At 39.7% G+C, this 23,505-nt stretch overlaps 1 protein-coding gene across 3 annotated transcripts in view; it reads right to left on the reverse strand.

Annotated features, from left to right (window-relative positions):
- The window catches only part of piwil2 (piwi-like RNA-mediated gene silencing 2), a 38,257-nt gene extending 15,719 nt beyond the window's left edge, over positions 1-22,538 (reverse strand). For 2 of the 3 annotated variants that reach the window (XM_086030905.1, XM_086030903.1), the window contains exons 1-12: positions 22,382-22,538; positions 16,920-17,265; positions 16,745-16,850; positions 14,997-15,114; positions 12,055-12,236; positions 10,300-10,381; positions 7,302-7,412; positions 6,904-7,021; positions 3,779-3,903; positions 3,625-3,705; positions 3,429-3,542; positions 511-699 (exon numbers count right to left, since the gene is read on the reverse strand). In XM_086030905.1, coding sequence (XP_085887031.1) covers positions 511-699; positions 3,429-3,542; positions 3,625-3,705; positions 3,779-3,903; positions 6,904-7,021; positions 7,302-7,412; positions 10,300-10,381; positions 12,055-12,236; positions 14,997-15,114; positions 16,745-16,850; positions 16,920-17,237 — 1,544 coding nt within the window. In that variant the 5' untranslated portion in view covers positions 17,238-17,265; positions 22,382-22,538. The remainder of the gene's footprint in view (positions 1-510; positions 700-3,428; positions 3,543-3,624; positions 3,706-3,778; positions 3,904-6,903; positions 7,022-7,301; positions 7,413-10,299; positions 10,382-12,054; positions 12,237-14,996; positions 15,115-16,744; positions 16,851-16,919; positions 17,266-22,381) is intronic. The other variant, XM_086030904.1, reaches the window with a different exon arrangement.
- Positions 22,539-23,505: the final 967 nt, after the last annotated feature.

Consider the following 23,505-nt stretch of genomic DNA (forward strand, 5'->3'; position numbering starts at 1 on the left):
TCGTAATTTTAACCTTAATGTGAATATTGACTGCATGTAAACGTAGTCACTATGGTGCTGGGCGGTCCATTTTTCAATAACAAGCTTAGTTTATGTTTTTTTTTTAATCTGTAAAATGATATTAGCTTGCATTTGAACTTTTATCAATTTGTTTTGAATCTTGTACGTGAACTGCTTCGTTCAAGTGTACCATGGAAAATCGCCAACTCTTCCACTCCCGCAGTCACAAGGATGTGCTTATGAACCGAAACATGCTACCATTTGACTTTATGAACTGGTAGAACAAAAGTAGTTCCAAAAAAAGTAAGGACTTTTTATGAGTATAATGAGTCATACCATCGCATACTAATGGTGAATTTAGTCCTTTGATTCACTCTGGTGTGGAAGTGCACACACACATAGGGTGGATCTTGTAAAAAAAATTCCGGCATACATTGGAGCACTTTCAGCCATGTTGCGATGTCTACCTTCACTGCTCAATTATGATCATCTCAAAGACAGTTGTCGCACCTGTAGTAGTCCACAAAAGTGGTTTTTGTGCCATCCATCAAAGTGAAGGTGTCTTTGGGTGATTTGTCCCACTCAATGTCATCAATGCGGTAAGTCCGGTTATTGTAGCGGGTGATGATGATGCTACCAACAAGTTCTTTGGTGCATTCATCCCTAAATTTCTCTTTGCTTTGTTGGTAGAGGATGTTCCTGTCAGAAGGAAACATATCAAATGTTGTGTGAGTGGCTTAGGCTGCATACATTATGCATTTTGAAAAAGTCAGCATTATTTTGTCTCAACAATCACTTGACCAATTGATCATCCAACAGATTGGTATACTGTTATTTGCCAGAGAATTTACAAACACAGCCAATCTTAAACCCAATTAGGCCGAGAGCACATAACCGTGTTTCTACCACTAAAGCGCTGTAGCGTATTTCTATCTTTGCAGCCGGGAAAGCGGATACGTCATTAAAAATTTTTTTTTAACCAATTCTCCGTCTCTTAGCCAATGAAATGCATCAGAATATACACGTGACGGTGTCGTGAGCCCTCGTAGCTCTGAAATAAGTGACGGTAGTGATTAGGGATGTGCACGACTAGTCGTTTAACCGTCTACGATTTATTAAACGTTTTGTATTTTATCTCGGCCTCTGTAAACAACCTGAGCACCAAGAGAGAAGGACATCTCCGCAGCTGTGTGCTTTATGCGCCTTGGAGGAAAGACACACAGGTGAAAACTTGGCTGCTCTCCTGCGGAGTGTGATGGGTACGTGGGCACTAGAAAATAAAGCCGTCGCCTGTGTGCATGATAAGGCACCTAATTTATGGTGAATGAGACCCTGCTGGACTGGGAGTCGTTACCATTACATTATTCATAATAAATGCCATGCATTGCATTGGTAAATGTATCAGAAATAAATTTCTCTTTCAATTGTTCACTTTTATTCAGTCAGTTGTTACATCAATAGAATTGAAATTAACAAACTGTCCTGAATGTTTGGGCTAAAATAGCCCCTACCGTAAATACAGTAAGTATTCTCTAGTAAGGAATCATATTTGCATTGTGCTATCTTTCCTTATAACGGAATTTCCTTATGTGGGAAACGACTACGGTACATGTCCTGTATAAACGTGCAAGTATGTTAACAAAATACATGTGTAACAAGTTAACAACACAAGCAATATAATAATAATAATTCAAATTGTATTAAACAAAAACTGCACTATAAAGTACAGGTATATGAACAAAATACAGTACAGTATAACAAATATGGTCCAAATGCTGTTGAAAAAAATACTGTAACAGCAATGCAGTGCAGTACTGTACTTAACTAGAGTAAACTGTACTGTATTTTAAATACTGAGTTTTCTCAGACTTAGGAAAAAAATAGTGTATTTTGACTGGTTGTGTTGGCTTCAGTCTTTGCTGTATGAAAATGTTTGTCTGCGTATCATACAGTTTTGTTGCTAATTGCAAGTAACTGTCCCGTTGATCATCACTGATGTCTGGTGATTCTTGTGCATACAAAAGGACACGTTCATTTACGCCACTGTACTTCGTCCGTCGAGCCGCAAGCAATTTCCTTTGAGCAGGCCAACTGCTGGAATCGTACTGAGCCAGAATCGATTCCTTGTTTTTCAAAGTCTCGTAGATTTGAGTTTTTCCGACTCCAAGTGTCTCCTGGATGTTTTTTTACATTGTGTCCAGATTCGCTTAATCGGATGCATTTCACTCTCTCTTCCACGGTCATTACCGTTCTTCTTCGTTTGGACGCCATGAGGTACAGACGAAAATGTAAATGAATACATTTGAAATCTTTTGCAATGCCAGCAAAACGCATGCCAAAGCAGTAACTTACATGTCGCCGTTTTGGATCCGATGTTGGCGGAGCGGTCAAACTTTTTCCATAGTATCGAGTGGGAACTGCTTGAGTTTGCGCTACTGCAGGCTTCGCTATGGCTTCCGGGTTCATGATACAATACCGGAACTTCGTTATAAGGTAAGGAGTAGAAAATTTAATGCATACGTTTTTTTTCTGAGTGAGGGAATTTCCCGTTTGATCTGATGATGGCGGAGCGGTCAAAGTTTTTCCATAGTATAGAGCGGGGACTGCTTGATTTTGCGTGACTGCGGGCTTCGCTATTGGTTCCGGGTTCCGGATACTGGAACTTCCGTTGTCAGGAATCGATCGTTAATGTAATATAGGAGTAGAAAATTTAATGCATATGTTGTTTTTTTTCCGGGTGACAGAGGTCCGTAGGTGGGAATACTTAGTGTATACAAAACATTTGCATTTTAAACTTTGAATTCAATGTATTAAATTTCAAGTTTTCTTGCTTATAGACTAGTCGCAAATAAAATTTGAGACTAGTCGGCGGGCAAATTAGTCGAAATTCCCATCCCTATTTACTACAGAAATCAGAATGGAAAAAAACTAATATATGTGATTTGTGTGTCAGTGTATTAGTGTCACCCAGCGAGAGAAAAAAAAAGACGTCATGACAACACCCATTCTTGTACATTGGCCACCATATTCGGAATAAAGTTGGTGTCACACCAACAAGCCGTCGTAGTTTGTGCAACATGCCTTGGGAATACAGGCTAGTTATGAATGATGTGGACTACACGCGTGTAAATTGAATGTTAACCGAACATCCAGGCTGTCACGTTTGACTTGCTCGCTAAAGTACTGTGTGTGTCATGTGTCAAGTCATGTGAATTTGTGATATGAAATGTGTCACCAACTTTAAATAATACTGTACTTTCAGTACAACTAAAATGTCTGCACTTTGTTGACTTTAAAGATGCTGTGCTACTCTCACAGTTATAGATGTGCCTTTCCCATGTAGTCATCATCGAACAAATATTCATATTTTACATTCAAATGATTTGTGAACTTAACGGTTTTGTGTGACTGATTTTGCTATAACTCACATGACATCCAGCACAGAGTCATTCCGCAAGACTTTGTGAGACACATCAACACACAGGTACAGACCTCCATCTGTATGTTTGATAGATGTTGAATAGCCTGGCCACACCTGCAGTCTACAAAACATTAACACGAGATAATTAGTTCAACGACTTTGAAAAGAACTGCCCTACGGCAACATAGCAACATGCTACTTACCGATGTTTTCCAAGAACTATTGCATTTTCTGGGTCATAATGATTTCTCCCTACAGGCTTTAATCCAATCATTTTCATGACCCTTGAAAAGAAGCATACCCTCATAAACATAAATGGTTTTAGAAACAAAGACATTTGAAAATTTAAAAGCGTACCTCCTGAGAACGACATTGTAGAGTGGGATGCATAGATCAGAGCTGGGTGGCAACATCTTTGTCATCTGTATTTGGATTTGGATTTCTTGATTGTCGGTTCTTCTCAAACTCTTGAGAACCACCTGCTGTGCATTAACCAAATGTTACTTTCACACAGTGCCACAAATTTACAGTTTAACAATATGAACAATTCCCAAATTGTGAGCCTGACTCACAGATGGGCTCACCACTATTTCAGGGAGGGCTGGCAAGGCTGAAAAAGTGAAATGAATGAATTTTCACATACACTTACTATAAAGCCTTACTTAAGTAGTGTGCGACAAAGACGAGGAGGAGGTTTTTTCCCCCCTCAGTACTAAAGTTCTGTTGCAAAGTGGTTCTTCCCTTCTGTAGCTTTCAGGCACTATACTATATAGCAGGTACTATACTGATGTTTCTTTTTTTCCCGCCGATTCAATAATACACAAAAAAGCAGCAAGTTGTTTTTAATGATTGGCTAGCAGTTGCTGAATCTGGCCAGAAGAATGACAACCTACAGGCCACCGGCGAAACAACCATTTATCGGGACACAAATCATTCAATCAAATCTGAGTGGTTTGGCACATTCCTCGTGGCTTCAACAAGACGGGAAGAACAGTATTTTTTCCTGTAAAGTGTGTGAAAAAGAAAAATCATATACTTTCATGAGAGGAAAATCAAGGGGCCTTCAGGATGGTCTTTCAAAACATGAGGACGCTGCCACAGGTATGTGTGTATTCTACCCAGTTTTGTTTTATTAGATGTGACGTCTGCAAATATTTTCCCGATATAAACTCAGCTGTGGTGCCGAATAAAGGGAGTCTGAGGTGGAGTATAACTTAGCTCTTTACTGACCATACTTTAACAGTTAGAGCTTTCAAAGAACCCGGAAGAGAGCCAAAAGACCGGCACGCTGAACTATCCATGTGGAACCCCTCAATAAACCCTTAGTTCAGGAAGGAATTTCATCAAACCCCAACACAGCCATGATTAACAGAACGGAATCCCTCAATGCACACGGATTCATGCATTTGTGGTAGTAGTATGTCTTACTGCAGTTGTATGTAATACAGTAATCATGACAATGTCATTACTACTGCCAAAGATGGATAATAATGAAGATTGTAAAGTGAATGACTATTCTGTGGCACATTTAAATCAAGTACTTCTCTCCTAGATCAGTTAATCATGTCACATCAGTCCTGATTGACGACTAGGTTAGGGCTGACACTATTGAATATTTTTTAAATTGATTATTCCATCTATTAAACAAATCAACATTTATTGCAAAATATTTTTTCCTGATTACTGTTTGTAAACCAATTATTTGGTTTTGTGATTAATGAATAAACAAATTCAAATAAACAATAAGAAAAAGTAGGGCTGTCAATTTAGCACGTTATTCTCGGCGTTAATCCAACCCCCTTTTTCAATTTATTTGATCGCATGACTAAGGTTTCCATAGCAACCAGCGGCTGCATTGATAAAGGCTGCTTGTCACCATGATCTTTTAGGGATTGGACGAGCTACGAGATCTCGCGGGATTAGAACGCCACGAGATTTCTCATCCCTGCACAGCACGAGACCCCTAGTTCAAACAAGGCATTCTGATTAATATTGTGTTTGGGGAATATGAGTCAAGCAGCAAAATCTTGCCATCTCAGGGGTCGGCCGTTTTATCACTTCTGTCAACTGAAAATGACATCACAGATGCCCCGAGGGCTCAAATAGCGACCAATCATGGCTCAGTTTAAGAAAACAGGTGAGCTGTGATTGATTGTTACCTGAGCAACTGTGAAGTTATTTTCAGTCGACAGACGTGACAAAATGGCCGCCCCCAGTGATGGCTAAAAACAGGTGGATTAACTCTTATTCCACAAACGCAATAATTATCAGAATGCCTTGTTTCAACTAGTGGGCCTGCATAAAACATTCTTGAAAAAAATATGTTTGGGTTGACTTCCCTTTAATAAAGTCTTTGCATAAGAAAATCAATCCTCTTATTCATGTCAAGGGTATTGGAATTCAAGAAAATAATCGGACAGAAAAATCAAGGGATTTTTTGTTACAATAAATAAAATATGCGATTAACTACGTGTTAACTATGAAAAAATGTGATCAACTACGATTAAATATCTTAATCGCTTGACAGCACTAATAAAAAGCAAATAAAAAAATACCTGTACTTGCTTTGGAAAATACTTCTTGCCGTCTGGGGAAGCCACTTTTATACAAAATCAGGTAGGACATGTTTTGTCACTTCCTTGATTGGCTACATTTCGTTCACATTACAGTCCACGGAATTAAATGACTCAAAAGTAAAATCGGCTTTCCCCACAAATGAAGATATTTGGTCATGAATATTGAACACAATATACAATATTTAAGATGAGTGGCCCCGAACCCTTTCAGGCTCTCTACTCTTAAAGCACCTTAGACCAGGGGTGTCCAAACTTTTTCCAAGGGCCAGGTGAAAATATGTGACCATGCAGCTTCTAGTTGCCTTATATATATATATATATATATATATATATATATATATATATACACACACACACATATATATACACACACATATACATATATACATACATATTCATATATATATACATATACATATATATACATACATATACATATATATATTTTTTTGCGGCATTCATTACCAGTTATGTTGCCGTAATTTGTTTGTTGTGTCTAGTAGTGACTCTTGAAAACAGCCACAGTCTCTAAGCGAATTAGGCAGATACATTTGTTTTGTATTTCAGTGAAAAAAAAATCTGCCAATTTCCACTTGTCTTGGAAGCAATGGCACTCTCTGTCAACTTTCTTTCTTTGCTACAACAAGTCTCTTCTTTTTACACGTGTATTTTGTACTGTGGGCAACAGTACTGACGACTGACACATTATTAATTTTATGCCAGAGGCTGCGGGCCAGACTTTGGACATGCCTGCCTTAGACCAAAGGATAATCTTACAGGACAATCTTGTAAGACACAAGATAGTCGAGCATTTGATGTCCTTAGTCGAGAAAGTGAACACTATATCGGCAGAACATAGCACACTGTGCTGCTTTGTATACAAGTCTTAAATTCTTAGATACCTACATTCTTCAGTTGGAGGGGAAGGTACAGTATAGAGCCATCAAAAGCTATAACTTCTCCTGTGGTCAAGCGGTGGTCTTTCAACATCCCAAAACGCATTGACATGGATTCAACATTTGGTCTGGAAAAACAGTGGACATACAAATTCTCACAAATATTTTCACAGACACATTTATAGGCGAATAAGAAAGTGGAGAATAGAGAATACAAGGTCAGTCATCCTAAAGCGGATTTACATGTTGTCATAGAACATCATCAAAGTACGATAAACACTATGTAATAGGAGTTTTTCATTATACTTGTAGAATTAGAGTGTACAAAAACATTTATTTTTGCACTAAAGCTGTTCTGGTTGATTGTCTGCTGAAGAAAAAAAAAAGGCAGGGATCAGTGTTACTTACGTGAATGTCACATGGTACTGATACACTGCTTTGTTCTTGCAGTGAATTGGAATATGATTGGAACCAATAGTTACAGGAGTTCCTTTTGATCCAGCCTTGTTGAGCGGCATGCTGACCAAGAAAATGGACACACAAAAATATAGTATTGATTCAATAGCACCAAACGTTGATTTGATTGCCCAACACTGAATTTTGTAGGGCTGCACAATATTGGAAAAATATATATATGCCAATACGGCAATAATTCAATATGAATATACAGCGCCCAGCATAAATGAGTACACCCCAACAAGAACACCTTTAGTTTCCTTTCAGAATCAAGATTTTCTATAGGATACTATACTACAAAATACCGTATTTTCCGAAGTCACACTTTTTTTTTTCCATAGTTTGGCCGGGGGTGCGACTTATACTCTGGAGCGATTTATGTGTGAAATTATTAACACATTACTGTCATGAGTAGTTAGTGCTGACTTATGTTTTGCCTCCTTCTGCAGGCACTTTAGCGCTAATGCGCCTGCAGAGGGTGACAAAACATCATAAATACAGTCAGCACTAACAAGCCATGACAATTACTTCTATATCATTTCACATGTTATTGTAACACAAGATACATCCTAAAAGCTATTAAAATGCATGAATATCTTAAACGGTTAAAGTCTAATGTTTTGTTAAACTAACAGGCCTTGCTAGTCGAGGAAGCCAGCTTATCCAAACAGCTAAACATTCACAAACAAACTCCACTGAATCCAGGTGTGCAGCGAAGTTGCCTGTTTCTATTGTGAAACTGCACAACAAACAGAAAATACTATCAATCTATGCATTACATACACATGTATTTTCATAGACATGAACACGATGAGCCTATGCTAATGATTAGCGATCGCAATTAGCATTAGCGATAGCGATTAGTATGTTGAGTCAACAACCTAAAATCATCCACAATTCAGCTCATATATAAATGCCATTACATACAATTGTCTAAGTTAGTTTCAGACGATGGTTGAACAAGAATAAACCACAAACAGGCAGACAGGCTAACGATTAGCAACCGTGATTAGCATTAGCGATAGCGATTAGTATGTTCAGTCAACAACAGTACAATCAGCCACAATTCAGCTACTATATAAATGTTGCATGGTCATTACCGGTACACACAATTGTCTAAGTTACTTACAGACGATGCTTGAATAAGAACGAACCACAAACAGGCAGTTGCCTACCTCTGGCAGGGGTATTGCATCATGCAGCCACACACGTAATGAGGAGCACACTCAGCAGAGAGGAGAGGAAGACATAATTACGACGAATACATAAATACTTTTGGAGACTTGGAAACATTCTACATGGTCGGGGATGAATAAAAGACTTATTTAAGCGATCTACAATCCTTTTGGTGAGTTTAAAGTTACCTTACCATAACTTTCTTGTATGCTACATGTAGCATCATAGCTCGGTGGAAATGATGCGTACTAAGTGCACAATTTCCTCCAAAAATGCGACTTATATTTCAGTGCGACTTATATATGGTTTTCCCCCTTTTATTATGCATTTTATGGCGACTTGTACTCCGGATCGACTTACAGTCCGGAAAAGACGGTGATACCACAAATGGGGGCCATTGAATGCAAACAAGATTAAATTAATTGAAGACCGTGTTGCACAACTAAGTAGACCCTGAGAAAAAGACTGACAACTTCATTCTAAGCCTATGGAGGTCATACAAAATATTAGATATAGTCGTTTTGTTGTGCTGTCAGGAAGCATCTGTGGCCGTTTCAGCATATTGAAATGGCGGTTAGAGGGAGGGAGCAATTCTCTCTCTTGGTGCTCAGCATGTTTACAGAGGCCGAGGCGTGTGGAACAAGATGTGTGATACTTAATGCCACGTTTAACCGACTAGTAAAATACAAAACGTTTAATAAATCGTAGACGGTTAAACATCTAGTCGCGCACATCCCTATTCCTAACCATGAGGAATATTGACTACTGCCGCCGATGGTATGAAAGGGTATTACATCTCAAGCATGCGCAAAAGGTACTTTAATGTACAGCGTCGCTGTCTGTCGTTGCGGTGTATTTTTCCAGCGTGACGTGCCGACAGCTGGCCCTACGCTACAGGAGGTAAGCGTTAGTCACTGTTGGCCAACGTTGGCCTGGTCTATCTAGGCCTTTACTCGGCTTCTGACTAGAGATCAGGCTGGTCTGCCATGTAAAACATTGAGAAAAAAAAAAAACGGACAGCAGGTGATAGTGATCAGCCAGGAGCAGGTTTCAGAGGCAGGCCAACATGGAGGCAGGTTGTGGAGTGGCCGTGTTGAGAGAGGTCAGAAAGAAAATGGAGGCAAAATGAAAAAAGTAAGACTGCTGTCCCTTGACGATTCCTTTTTGTGGGGTTAGATAAAAAGCCACCTTGTCTAAAGATGACGGCGATCCAGTGGCTTTGGTGGAGAGAATGACGCGTCGTTCCATAACAGGTAACAAGCAGCCATGCCATTCGTCGCCAGCTCCGAATCCGACCCTCAGCCAAGTGATACGGACCGCACAACAGTCAGAGTCGGCTGATTATACAAATGAAATATGTTTCATGCCCACATCAAGCACAGGATTTTCTTTTTATTTGCACACTTGGGTAGCCAATTAATGGGTGTTAAGTAGCAAGCTATATGCTGCATTATTGTATTGAATTTCCTTGAGGTTCTCCAAAATAAAGCTTTCTTGTGGATAATTCAAGCTCATAGGTTTGATAATATATTTGTAAAAAATAACCATTGGAAAAAATCATAGGTAAATTCATAAACAGTAGAAAACACACACGTGCGCACAAAAAAAAACAAAAAACAAAAAAATCAGAATTGAGAACCGTTAGGAACCAGAATCAAATTGAGGAACATGAATCAGAATCGCCTAAATTCAAACAATGACCAACCCTACCAAAGAGACAGCTATTAAGATTCTTACTCGTAACAAGGGTTAGAGGCAAAAATAGTAATCTTACCGGACTGCCTCCACTTTCAGTTCTTTCTTTCCTGGTACAATAGCCGAGGGGCCTTGCACCTCTTGAGTGATGGACACAATTCCTAAACAAAATTGGCAAAGCAAATTGTTATACAGGTATTGCCTTTTATTAGTGTAACGATTGCAGTTGTATATATTTTTTTACTGTTGTGTGTTGCAATTTTCCCTGTGATTGGCTGGCAACCAGTTCAGGGTGTACCCCGCCTACTGCCCAAAGAGAGCTGGGACAGGCTCCAGCACGCCCGCGATCCTTGTAAGGATAAGCGGTTCGGATAATGGATGGATGAATAACTTATGTGGTAATGGGTGGGGGTATTATAACCTAATTTAGGATAACTGGAGTAGAGGAAAAGATAGTAATTTACAGTTTCATCAACCCTTGTTCAAAAAAAAAAAAAAATAGACCAAATGTTAAATGGTCTTTCAGCTGGGAGCTCTGTTGCGTGTTTCTACTTTTATAGCCGGGGAAAGTGGACAAGTCATTCTTTTTTTAACCAATTCTTGGTCCCTTAGCCAATGAAATTCATCAACTATACACGTGACTGTTGTGAGCCCTCGGAGGATGTCCCGGAATTTTTTGAAGCAATAACGGCGGACGCACACGATCGCGGGAGCTCTGAAAAAAGTGACGGTAGTGATATATACGACATGCTTGGACTTCGAACCAGTCAATCTTGATATATGGTTAAGATATGTGTTTGTAGACAATGATGATGTTGATGGCTTTGTAACAGAATAGAGAATAGTCATTTCCACTCTATTTTCTAATTAAAAATAGTGCTTCTCCTGCACAAACACTTTGTTTTTACATTTTCGATTGAAAACAGTAAATAATAATAAACTATAATAATAAACTCAGGCCTGTAGGAAAGCCACGTCTAAGCTCTCAAATTCTTTTGGAATGATGTTCCTGTCTGCTACAGGGGCTGAGATATCAATTATTTTCACTTCAGGTTTTAGAGGGTGATTCTAAAGTCACTCTTAGGTTTTAGAGAGCTGTTTCGCCAGATGCATTAGGCCTTAATGGGTGAAGGCACTCAAAGCGCTTCACACTAACATCACATCTACATACTGATGGTGCAGTATCAGGATCAACTGGGGTTCAGTATCTTGCTCAAGAACACTTCGACTGGTCGCAACAGCCAGGGATCGAACCCACAACCCCTGGGTTGGGAGACGACCACTCTACCAGTGAGCCATGCCACTCCACCACAAAATACACACACGCACACACACACATATATATAATCGAATTAATCACAGCTTAAAAAATAATTGATCGTAATTAATCGCAATTTGAACTCTATCTCTAACTCTATCTCTAAAATATGCCATATTTTTCTGTAAATTGTTGTTGGAATACATACAAGACGAAATTGGCAAAGCAAATTGTTATACAGGTATTTCCTTTTATTAGTGTAATGATGAGTTAAGTTGTAAAATCCATCCGTTTTTTACCAGGGGTCACTTCTGTCGACTGAAAATGACATCACAGATGCCCTGAGGGCTCAGATATCGACCAATCATGGCTCAGTTTCAGAAAACAGGTGAGCTAATTTCGCCTTTTTTGTGGGATGGACTGATGAAATAAAGGATGGAAGCGTTTTAAAAGTACGAGGACGGACGGGGATGGAATATGTTTATTTTATGAGTAAGACCAGGGACGATGCCCGGAGAGTGCCTAGGTCGCAGACGGAGGGTGGCAAAATATGGTAAAGAGACCATATCTTATTACCTGTGCCGGAGATCTTCGTGGGATCGCATGCTGTCACCTCAGAGGTAAGTGAACCGGCCTGAACACTTTCCAGAGGAAAGGAAGAAAGAGGTAAAGGGCAACCTTGTCCCTGTCCAAGCGCAGTCATTGGTGCTCTTCCAACTCCTACCATGATGGTAGGGGAAGTTACTTGGCCAAGAAAGCTGAAACAGTTCACAGGCCATGCCAGCCATTAGTGTAACTCATAGGGATAACCCGGCAAAAATAACACTTTATAAACAGCAGGAAAAATATCTAGTGAACAAGAAATCGGTACCTTGTAACTTCAATTACACCCCAACTGTACATCAAAACTTAAGACAAAAATCACATGGGAAAATGTAACGTTGAACAAAAAATACTATGGAATTTTGCTTTTGCTCTGTTATTGCTTTGGGGTCCAACCTGTAATACCTTAACAATTAATTTGCTGCTCGTTTGTTACTCTCTGCTGTAACGAAAATGATTCCAGCAACACTTGATTGAAAATTGTATTGTTACTAGTGTTGTCACGAGGGCGATATATCGTTATCATCAAGAGCATTTATATATTTATTGTATTGTGTATGTAATGTATTGGATATGAACATTCGAGATATTCATATCGAAATTAAGACAGTCCGTGAACTTGCCATGCTTGTGCTACATGTGAGCTCAGGCCAACCAACCACGTGACTCCTTTCAAGTTTGGTGTTGAGTGATATCTAAAGCCAGCCAAGAAAAAAATAAACAAATCCCAAATATATTTTTTAAAAAATCATCTGCCGGAGGGAGCGAGGAAGGATGCAGCAGCACAGCACACACGAGAAATCCACTTTCGGGTCAGCGAGAGCCATGTGCCATGGCTGTCAAGCAATATAAAGTACGGTACATATACAGTATAATATTTTGGACCATAACTTGACTAGATTTATAATTTCATATGTTCCATTGGGGCGGCACGGTGGTCGACTGGTTAGCACGTCCGCCTCACACTTCAGAGGTCGTGGGTTCGATCCTGGCTCCGGCCTCCCTGTGTGGAGTTTGCATGTTCTCCCCGTGCCTGCGTGGGTTTCCTCCGGGTACTCCGGTTTCCTCCCACATTCCAAAAAACATGCATGGTAAGTTGATTGGACTAAATTGCCCCTAGGTGTGATTGTGAGTGCGGATGTTTGTCTCTGTGTGCCCTGCGATTGGCTGGCAACCAATTCAGGGTGTCCCCCGCCTACTGCCCAAAGACAGCTGCGATAGGCTCCAGCATGCCCGCGACCCTTGTGAGGATAAGCGGTATGGATAATGAATGAATGAATAATGTTCCATTGGATGAAATAATAAGCTTGTGGTAAAAACGTACAAGCAGTTCGCACTTCGCCGGCCCATTAAATTGAATGGGACTTCAATTTATCCACACGTGTATCTTCCTTGACTGCCATGCAATTCAGGCTGCCGCAGTTGGCATCGCTGGGAGTCTAGACAACATCGCCTTATGTGAGAAGGTGAGTGGCCACTGGCCAACTGTTATCAGAAGCTTTCTGATGGTGATAAGACACTGTTATGGGATTTTTTTTTTTTTAATGACATTTTATTTTGAAAAAAACAAACAAAAAAAAAAAACGAGTAGCACGATTCATAAATGTGATATAACAAAGGTAAAGACAAATAATGTTTGCTGTTCATATGACTTGCAATTGTGATGTTGTAAACATCTGTTGAGTATTTTAACAGAAAATCATTTGATTGTGTTGCTTTGAAAACCCAAACCTCTAGCGGGTCTGGTGGACCCATCAACACTGGCTGAGTAACAAAAATACGAACATCACACAAGGGTCAAGTCTTCAGGCAGCAAAAAACAAAAACAAAACATTGAATATTTAACATCACAACCCCAAGAGTGGAGGATGGAAGCCTAGTGATTTGATTATGTATTGTAATACTGTATAAGATGGATGGTGTCAAAAGCACAGCCAAAGCCAGCCAGCACCATGGGCGTGGTTGGCTGGTGGAGACATCACAGAGGAGTAAGGCATTGACGTTATCAAACATGACGTCCTCTACGCAGTCCAAAAGGCAGCTTGGAAATGGGTCTAAAATTTGACAGCACACCTTGATCAAGGCCAGGTTTCTTAAGCAGGGGTTGCACTACAGCATGTTTAAAATGTTGGGTGACTACACCAGAAGCGAGGCTGTCGTTGATAATGGCCAAAACAGATTCACCAACACTTGGGAGAACCTCCATAAAGAAGTGAGGAATGGAGTCATAATGGGAGCCACATGGTTTGATTTGGCAAACCACATCCACCAAAAATGTCATGGAAACCGCCTCAAAGGAATCAAACACTGCAGAACAAGATCGTGGGTGGACAGGGGTCAAATGTGGCATTCAAAACGAGAGCCCTAGCTGTAGCAACCTTGTCAGTGAAAAACTGCAAAAATCGCCTGCACAGTTGGGTAACTAGTGGCGCGTTTGTGTTTGGAGGCAATTTTTTTCGCTTGCCTATTTCGCCGAGTAGGTTTAGTACATAATATAAAATCACTCCTCCATGACTTCTTTAGTAACTTGAGCCTTTACTTTGGAGAGGAATGATGAGGCCAGTGTTTTCCAACCTTTGCTGAGCCAAGGTACCTATTTTACATTAGCAAAACCACCAAACAAAGATAAGAGCATTCACAGTAATGTTCTACCAGTCACTGAATACTACTGACAATACATAAATAATATTTCCTGTGTTCATTCTTTGACTTTTAAAATGTGATCAACCGATCCACCGTGCACGCCAAATCCCTCACCGCTGCCTGCTGCTGGATACCCACCACTGCAAATACATTCCAGTCCTGTGGGAAGCTGATGCACCCCCTTCACATGTACAAAATGTGAAGGGGGGGTGCACTATAGATTATCCCATCATAGGTAGGTGATTGAGAGTACGGCACCATGTCAGTCATACCTTCTCCCTCTGCCGATCACTGCTTGTTGGTGGCCCTTTGTCTGTGGGCTACTGGCTACAACATCAACATCCGGACTTGGCTGCTTTAACTCTTCCACCTCCCCGACTACTTCTCTTTCTGCAAAAATAATTGAATTCAATTTTGACAATTAAAATGTGAATAGATATGGGTAATCTGTAAACTTCCAAAGAAATTTGCAATGCGTTTGCCACCAGTTCTGTCCTTTTACGGAGTACAGTGGTCCCCTGCTATTCGCGGGGGATTGGGACCAGGCCAGCCCACAAAAAGCAACAAGCCGCATATAGTTGACATCCATTATAAATTATTTAGGGGTGGACGATGATGGAAAAAAATATTCATAATTATTTTTGATTAAAAATGAAATCACGATGAATAAAACCATTGTTCAATGATTTCAAAAGGTATTCAACTACTAAAGACTATCGTCAAAGCCTTATGCCCATTCATCCATGTATGGTCAACACAATTCTTGAACACTATTCTTTTAGTCTTGTACAAAATTACCTTGTAAATGTGAAATTCAAGCCTTCTGCATTTTCATTCTCTGATACACCTTTGATGCCTTGTAACTTTGCACACATTGAGACCTTGAATAAGCATTACCCTTATCTCTTTATCATATTTATTTTATGTTATTGTCACAAGTTTTGGGATTTACTGGGTTAACCTGGGTCCTTGGTCCTTACCAATTTCAGACACTAATCAAATCACGTTTGATTCACAGTCCGTCACAGTTTAGCCTTGTAGATGCGCTTTGGAGCAAGCTATGCTAAGATAAGTTCGCAACAGAAGCTTGAACAATAGTCAAAACTGTAAAATTTTTTACAGGGCTCTTATCCCCCACACACACTCTCAGCGGCATGCTACTGTGGACATTAGGGCTGCTACAAACGATTAGTTTGGTAGTCGACTAATCACCATCAGTAGTCGTGATTAGACAACTAATCGGAACGTATATATTTGCAGCATGTCGCACCAGCAAGCAGCTTCTCTTATACAACCATAGTTTACAGCTCGATTCTTTATGCATGTACAAATTAATGAGATGGTACAACATTCAACTTTGATTAAGCTTTGCAGCTTGTACCAGCAGTTCTGGGATGTTCATAAATGATGCTACACTTTAAATTGAAGTCAATATTGTGACCTTATAGGTTTTGGCTGCAATTGTTTAGTGCATTTTCAAAAGAAACCAAAACTCTACACAATGCAGAGTTTCACTAATCCTATGAAACTATCTAATAAATACAAAAAGAAATACTTATCACATTTTACTCTTCTTTGGCACCAAGCATTTTTTTTTTAAAATACAGAAGGTAGTAAAATCAGGACTAAATTAGGAAAAAGCACCATGCTAAAGAAAACTAAAAATAACCACGTGTATTGATTTTTAATTTTGTTTTCATTTAACGTTAATCCCAAATGATTTGTTTTCTTCAATATGGGTGTATATATATATATATATATATATATATATATATATATATATATATATATATATATATATATATATATATACATATATATAATATGGGTAATTTATTGGTCTGCACAATCAATGCAACAGGGGAAAAAAATCTTTAACTATTTTTTGTTTTGTTTGTACTATGAAATAGTATATTGCAACAAATTTAATCACATTTTTGGTTGGCGGTTGGGGGAAAAAAAATAAAAAAATGTTTCCCTCCACCACTACAAAATCCTGGAGCGGCAGTTATGTACACACCAACTGGCAATGTTCCTCTTCCTCTTGAGGTCACTGAGGGTTCAAAGCCTATTCCTCTGAACAATGACACCAGTGTAGCGCCTTGACCAAGTGGTGGGGAATCAACCTATGCACAAAGTAAATAGAATATAGGCATTTTGTTAAACGATAGAGACAAAACACTTTTTTTTTTTACCTCTTTCCTGGTGAATTCTTCTGCAAATTCCTTCCGAATCTCCGTGCTGGGCAGGACTGCACCTCTTGAAATGCCTATCTTGGGTTCTGTTGAGGGAAAGAGCCCCCCTCTTGCTCGTACAAGTCCACCATCCTCAGACAGAAGCCCTCTACCTCGTCCACCTAAAGGGTCATAAGCGGGTATACCGGATCCTTGTCCTTGTAGGACATTAGCAGGAGTAAAAAAACCTCTGGCTCGTCCTACGTCAAGCCCTCTACTGCGTCCCGGCCAAGGGATGCCCGCCATATTACTGAAGTCAGATGGCCTGTTTGGATCCATTTTGTCCACTCGAAATTTTTTGTGGGAACTGCAGTGAAAAGGGGAGAAATTCCTGTTAATAAATCTTAATGTTCTAAGATTTACATTCTTAAAGTAACGACCAATCACAGCTCACCTGTTTTCTGAAGCTGAGCCATGATTGGTCTTTATCCGAGCCCTGAGCAACTGTGATGTCATTTTCAGTTGACAGAAGTGACAAAATAGCCGCCCCTTGAGGTGGCTAATACTTGGTAGATTTTGCTTCTTAACCCATATTCTGCAAATGCAATACTAATCAGAATGCCTTGTTTCAGCTAGTGGGCATTAGGGGTGGGAATCTATGGGTACTTCACGATTCGATCCGATTCCGAGGCCCGCGATTCGACTGATTTCCGATTCAAAGGCCTACAATTCGATTCGATGAATCACTACAATGGCTTACATTTTATAGTTCATCCAAAACACTGGTACCTTTTTTAAAGCAATTGCAGAACTCAAGGAAGAGCAAGGATTTAAATTTCCCACTTTGACTTGTGTCAACACACATTTTAAAAAGTGCCAATGACAGCATTTGTTGTAACAAATGTCTGTAACTTCTCCTATAAAAACGTAAAAAACATATTTAAACTTAATCTGATTTAGCGTAACCTGTATTTTAATACTTGAAAGTGCAATATGCATCTTCTGATTGACATTACTGTGTTGCTTTTATTTAACCTAATGTACAGTAGCACGTATTTTCTTTTCTTTTAAACGATATTGTAATTTGCCCTGTGATTGGCTGGCAACCAGTTCAAGGGCAGCTGCGATAGGCTCCAACACCCCTGCGACCCTCGTGAGGATAAAGAGGTATAGATAATGGATGGCTGGATGGATGGATGGATGGATGAGGTTTGCATTGTATTGAGTATATTTGGTGAAATGCGCCGCAACTTTCGGACTCTGTTGCCAACATGAATTAGCCCTTACAGTGTAAGGCTTACACTACTTTACCCACAATGCTTCTGTTTACACCACACGGATTACCACCACTGCGCATGTGCGTTGCAGAAAGGAAAACAGCTAGCGGGAGAAGAGCGAGACGCGGCAGTCTTGAACGAAAAATAATGTGCCAAATAAACAAATATATAAATAAACGACACGTCGACGATTAAAATTGTTAAATTAAAAATGTTATTTCATCGTGATTAGTCGACTAATCATGGCAGTCCTATTCAAAATATAAACCAACAGCATATTTTGTCGGGATGGACGATTATCGGCCGGGCCCATTATCAGGGCCGGTATTTGGCATTTTGGCGATTATCGCCATCTGCCTTTTTTTTTTCATTTTAAGGCCGATAAATTAAAAACTGCTTGATTCGTGCTTGCTGCAGCGTGCTTCTCTCTCTCTGTTTGCTGCACCACTGGTCCTGCCTGCATTGGCAGATCGGCCCGTCCAAAGCACCATCTGATTGGTTCCTTCAGTGCAGTGCGTAACAGCCAATCAGCGTAAAGCTGCGTGTGTGCTCCCTGCTCGCTCTCTGTCTGTGTCTCTTGGGCGAGCCAGGCACATACACGATGGGAATCGGCGTGTTAGTAGTTCAAGGTAATGCAATAGACTTCACCGTCATTTCTGTAAATGTCAGTCTACTATAACTCACTATGAGCCCTTCTATGTCATATAAACACAAGGGGCAGTTCTGCTCACCACAGTAAGCTGCTTTGCGGCTCAAGCTAACCACTCCCCCAATGTCACAACAGTTAATTTGCTTTGTGAACGACATGGCTCCTAAGAGAAGTAAAGTTGCTTATAATATAGGTAAATGGTGATAAAAGTAAGATGTGAGTGCCAGTGTGTGCGTGTCTGTGTGTAAGCCATGTCATGAAAAGCTAAACTCAACTTTATTCATAGAGCACTTTAAAACAACCACCGCTCCAAATACTGTACATGATGCAAAAATTGACGACAAAGTACTGCATCTGAAAGTCCGGTCTTGGAAACATGCCAAAGAAAAAGACTTTTTCCAAACAATAATTTTCATTGCATGTGTTGTTATGTGGAATACCAGGTGTACTATGTACATGAAAAAAACATTATGATAAACAGTGATGCCGTAGTAAAACAAATACTGGTCTACTTGCGAAAAGAAAGAAAAAAAAAAACTATCGCTGGCACACAGTGGACTTGGACCTTTGAATACCCATCAGAACTTTTTTTAGAGTACTCTGTCAAGAAATTATTTGAAATCACTGTCCTTTTTCTTATGGTATTTTTGTGTATTCTGTGTTGTAACTTTGTATTTGCTAAATAAAGTTTTGTCAAAAAGGAAACATGCTTATCTTTCTGGCTAGTAGCTGCGTTGAGGATTCACTTTTATGTTTTTGAACTTTAAAACAGAGATGTGTGAAGGATAAACATTTCAGTTATAGTGGATTTTTAGAAAAACATTTATTGTAAGGAGATGTCTGTTTTCATTGAATTATAAGACATGCAACTGAGCCTGGGAGCTAGCTCCCTGCACTTTTTTGTGAGACTTAAAACAAAGTTGTCTATTTTTCAGATCTAGAAAAGCTTTAACATCTAGTAAATCACTAAAGTTGTTTAATAAACATGGCCTTAAAGGCATTTAAACGAAATCAAGTGTTGGAGTTTTTATTTTTCATAAATATGACACCATTTTACCCCTTTTTTCTACAAACAAATATTGGCTTCAAATATCGGTTATCGGCCGCCTTGACTGCTAATAATCGGCCCTGAAAAAAAGCATATCGGTCTATCCCTAATATTTTGTCATAAAAAATAACAGACTTAACTGCTAAGCTTGCGAAGGTGTGCATATTCTAGGTTTTTGTGTGAGAAAAGAATCTACATGCTCTGATGTTATTGTACTACGCGACGGTAGTTTAATATCGTGGATACAGTGTCACTGTCTGCATCATGCCGCAAAAGCCCCATCCTTTCACAATCAATTAAGGGCGCAAATGCAATGTATTGTGTAATGGATATGGTCATTTATCTTGCTCTTTCGAAGTTTGGTGGAAGAGTTGTTAGAGCACCTGGCAGAGTCGGTCGGTTGTTTTTAAGATCCGATGGGTCCGCCTTTCGCCGCACTCAACTCTGGGTGGTAGCGTGTCATGTTTGTTGGGTTCCCGGAATATTTTTATCCTCGTCTCACACTTCATAAAGAAATGAAATGTCTCCAAACTGATGCTTTTCACGAGGATTGCGCCGCTCGTGTGAGGTTTTGCTTGTTCCGCCATCTTGTCACGTAAGCCTCGGCGCAGACATCTGACGTACAAACGTATGTAACCGCTTGCACATCTTTTTCGTTTTTTTTTTTAAATGTATACTTTAAACATCGATTATTAATAACTCTGAATCGATACATAATCTTTTTAATAAAACGAACAATGCATCGAAAAAAACGATTATCGTTCCCATCCCTAGTGGGCATGCATCAAACATTCTTGAAAAAAAAAATGTTTGGGTTGTCTTCCCCTTTAAATCTGCATAACTGTAAGTGGGATCCACTGCACCAATAGAACAAGCAATCTGAGTCAGTAAACTGTCACTTTGGGCTGTGCCATATCATACTAGGGCAGGGGTGGCCAAGTCCGGTCCTCAAGAGCCACAATCCAGCCCGTTTTAGGCTTATCCCTACGGCAACACACCTGATTCAAATTATCAGCTGAGCTGACAACACACCTGATTCAAATTATTAGCTGAGCTGATAATTTGAATCAGGTGTGTTGCCGTAGGGATAAACCTAAAACAGGCTGGTTAGTGGCTCTTGAGGACCGGACTTGGCCACCCCTGTACTAGGGGGTTAAGAACTAATAAATGGCAGTGTTTGCCCCAAAACTTGTTTACAACAACTTTTATGTGACATGCAGGGCTACACGGTTTATTCAATATAAGGTAAGAATTTGCCCAAAGGTAGACATTTTGACCCGATCACAATCAGGGATGTGCGCGACTAGTCGTTTAACCGTCTACGATTTATTACACGTTTTGTATTTTACTAGTCGGTTAAACGTGGCATTAAGTATCACGCATCTTGTTCCACATGCCTCTGCTTCTGTAAACATGCTGAGCACCAAGAGAGAGAATTTCTCCCTCCATATGCGACCTGGCCGTTCAGACCACGAACGCATTGGAAAAGATCGGATACGTATCCAATCTAGGACCACATATGAAAGCGACCCAGGTCGCATTTGAATAAATCGGAATTGAGCCAGTTATTTTTTCATAAAAAAATCAGATACAGGTCGCATATGGGCAAAAAAAAATGCAATCTGGGTCGCATTTGCCTGCTGTGTGACCCTAGCCTTACATGGTGCTAGCGAATGAGACCCTGCTGGCCTGGGAGTCGGTACCATTACTCATTACATTATTCATAATAAATGCATTGCATTGGAAAATGTATCAGAAATGTATTTCTCTTTCAATTGTTCATCTTTATTCAAGAATGTTTGGGCTAAAATAGCCCCTAAATACACACATTTCCATTTTAAAGTTTTTTTCCTTATGGACTAGTCGCAAATAAAATTTGCGACTAGTCGGCGGGCAAATTAGTCAAAATTCCCATCCCTAATCACAATAATGCATGTTGATTAAGTCTTTTAATCCTCTTCCATGTGCACTGCTCAGTTTGACAGAAATGCCCAAATGGTATGCCCACATCATCTTGTTGTTTCTATTGAGGAATGCTTGTAGCACATTATTTTGCAAGTCTCCACTACTTACAAACTGCGGCTGAATCGCAAACGTGGCTAGGGCTGAACAATTATGGAAAATAATGTAATTTCAATTTTTCTTTAAAAAATGATGATTGATGAAGCACATCCAACCTAGCCGCATGGCGCCATATTTAATCCCCGCCGTCACATAACATCACACATAATTTTAATTATCCCATCCCTTCCCCGTCTTTCAGTTTTATTAAGTACATAAATATACTCTTTCACGCATTTCTCATACCTTGTCAAATAATTGCCACAACCAGCACGCAGCGAATTTTGCAAAATGAGCTCCGAGCTTGTGGAAACACTTCCAGGCCGCTGATGCTGACTTGGCAACAATTAGCAACAGCAATTTGCATTTACTGGACTAACTAACCAATGTCAGTATGCCGGTGAAGTTAAAACGTTTGTGAAAATTTATTATAAAGATTAAAACTCACATTTTATCGCCTGACAAACGTTCAGGTTTCAGAGCCAAACTTCTCAACCGTCGTTGTCGAAAACTGAACTGGACTGGACTGTACCTGCCCTCTAGCGCTATTGGACGATCCAATAGCTGGAGATTTATGCCATTGGTTTACACCACCTGCCAATCATTCACCGCCAATTAATATCAAATTTGACTTTATAAAAGATTTGCTTCCCTCCCATACAGAACAATGCTAATTATTATTAGTGCAGTACAGTGCTATTCATAGCCACAGTCCTTACCGAATTAATTACAGCATTTATTCAGATGAATGAAATCCCACCCAAAACTCATGGTGGTAGGCTTCACCACCGCGGTCCTTCAAAGGTTATTCCAAAATAATCGACAGATACTTTGTTAACATGTAACCGATAGCAATAGCAATTGTGAAATTTCTTCTAAGTATTAGGAATATAATTATTCTTTATTTCCCCGCCACCCACACATATGTTGTGGGGAAAAAACAATTTAAAGCAAGTCCTTCATTAATTGTTACTGAAAATATGCATTAATCACATTGGCAGACTACTAAAATGTTGTGAAATTGTGTGGTATATTAACGTTACTGATGCTCTCGTGATGTTTATACTTCATGACAGTATCCGGTGACGTATTATATCACATTTTAAATTGGGTCATACAAATGCTGACCGTGGATGTCTTGCCATCTACTGTTAGACAGAAGTAACTGCAACGTCAATCCATCTAAAAACAAACCAGGCACACATGGGACGTGCATATCCATCAGGGGTGGGCAATTTCGGTCCTCGAGGTCTGCTATTCTGCATGTTTTCTGCATGTCTCCCTATTGCAACACATCTGATTCAAATGATCATATAATCAGCAAGGCCTGCAGAAGCTGGCTAACAATCCTGATTGCCCACCCCTGATTTATATGATGATCTATACATCATACAATCACTGCCCATTTATATTTGCAAGGAAACACATGCATATACACAATATATTTATTCCAAATGAAAGTCCTTAGAACAATACTGTACTCAGAAAGACAAGGCAACAACAAAAGACCTCAGTCAAAATCAGTAACTCATACTCAAACACGTTTTTTGAACTCACACTGAAATCCAACGT

This window comes from Filicampus tigris, chromosome 5 (genome assembly GCF_054856515.1).
Source record: "Filicampus tigris isolate MCC_2025a chromosome 5, RoL_Ftig_1.0, whole genome shotgun sequence".
Lineage (NCBI taxonomy): Eukaryota > Metazoa > Chordata > Actinopteri > Syngnathiformes > Syngnathidae > Filicampus > Filicampus tigris.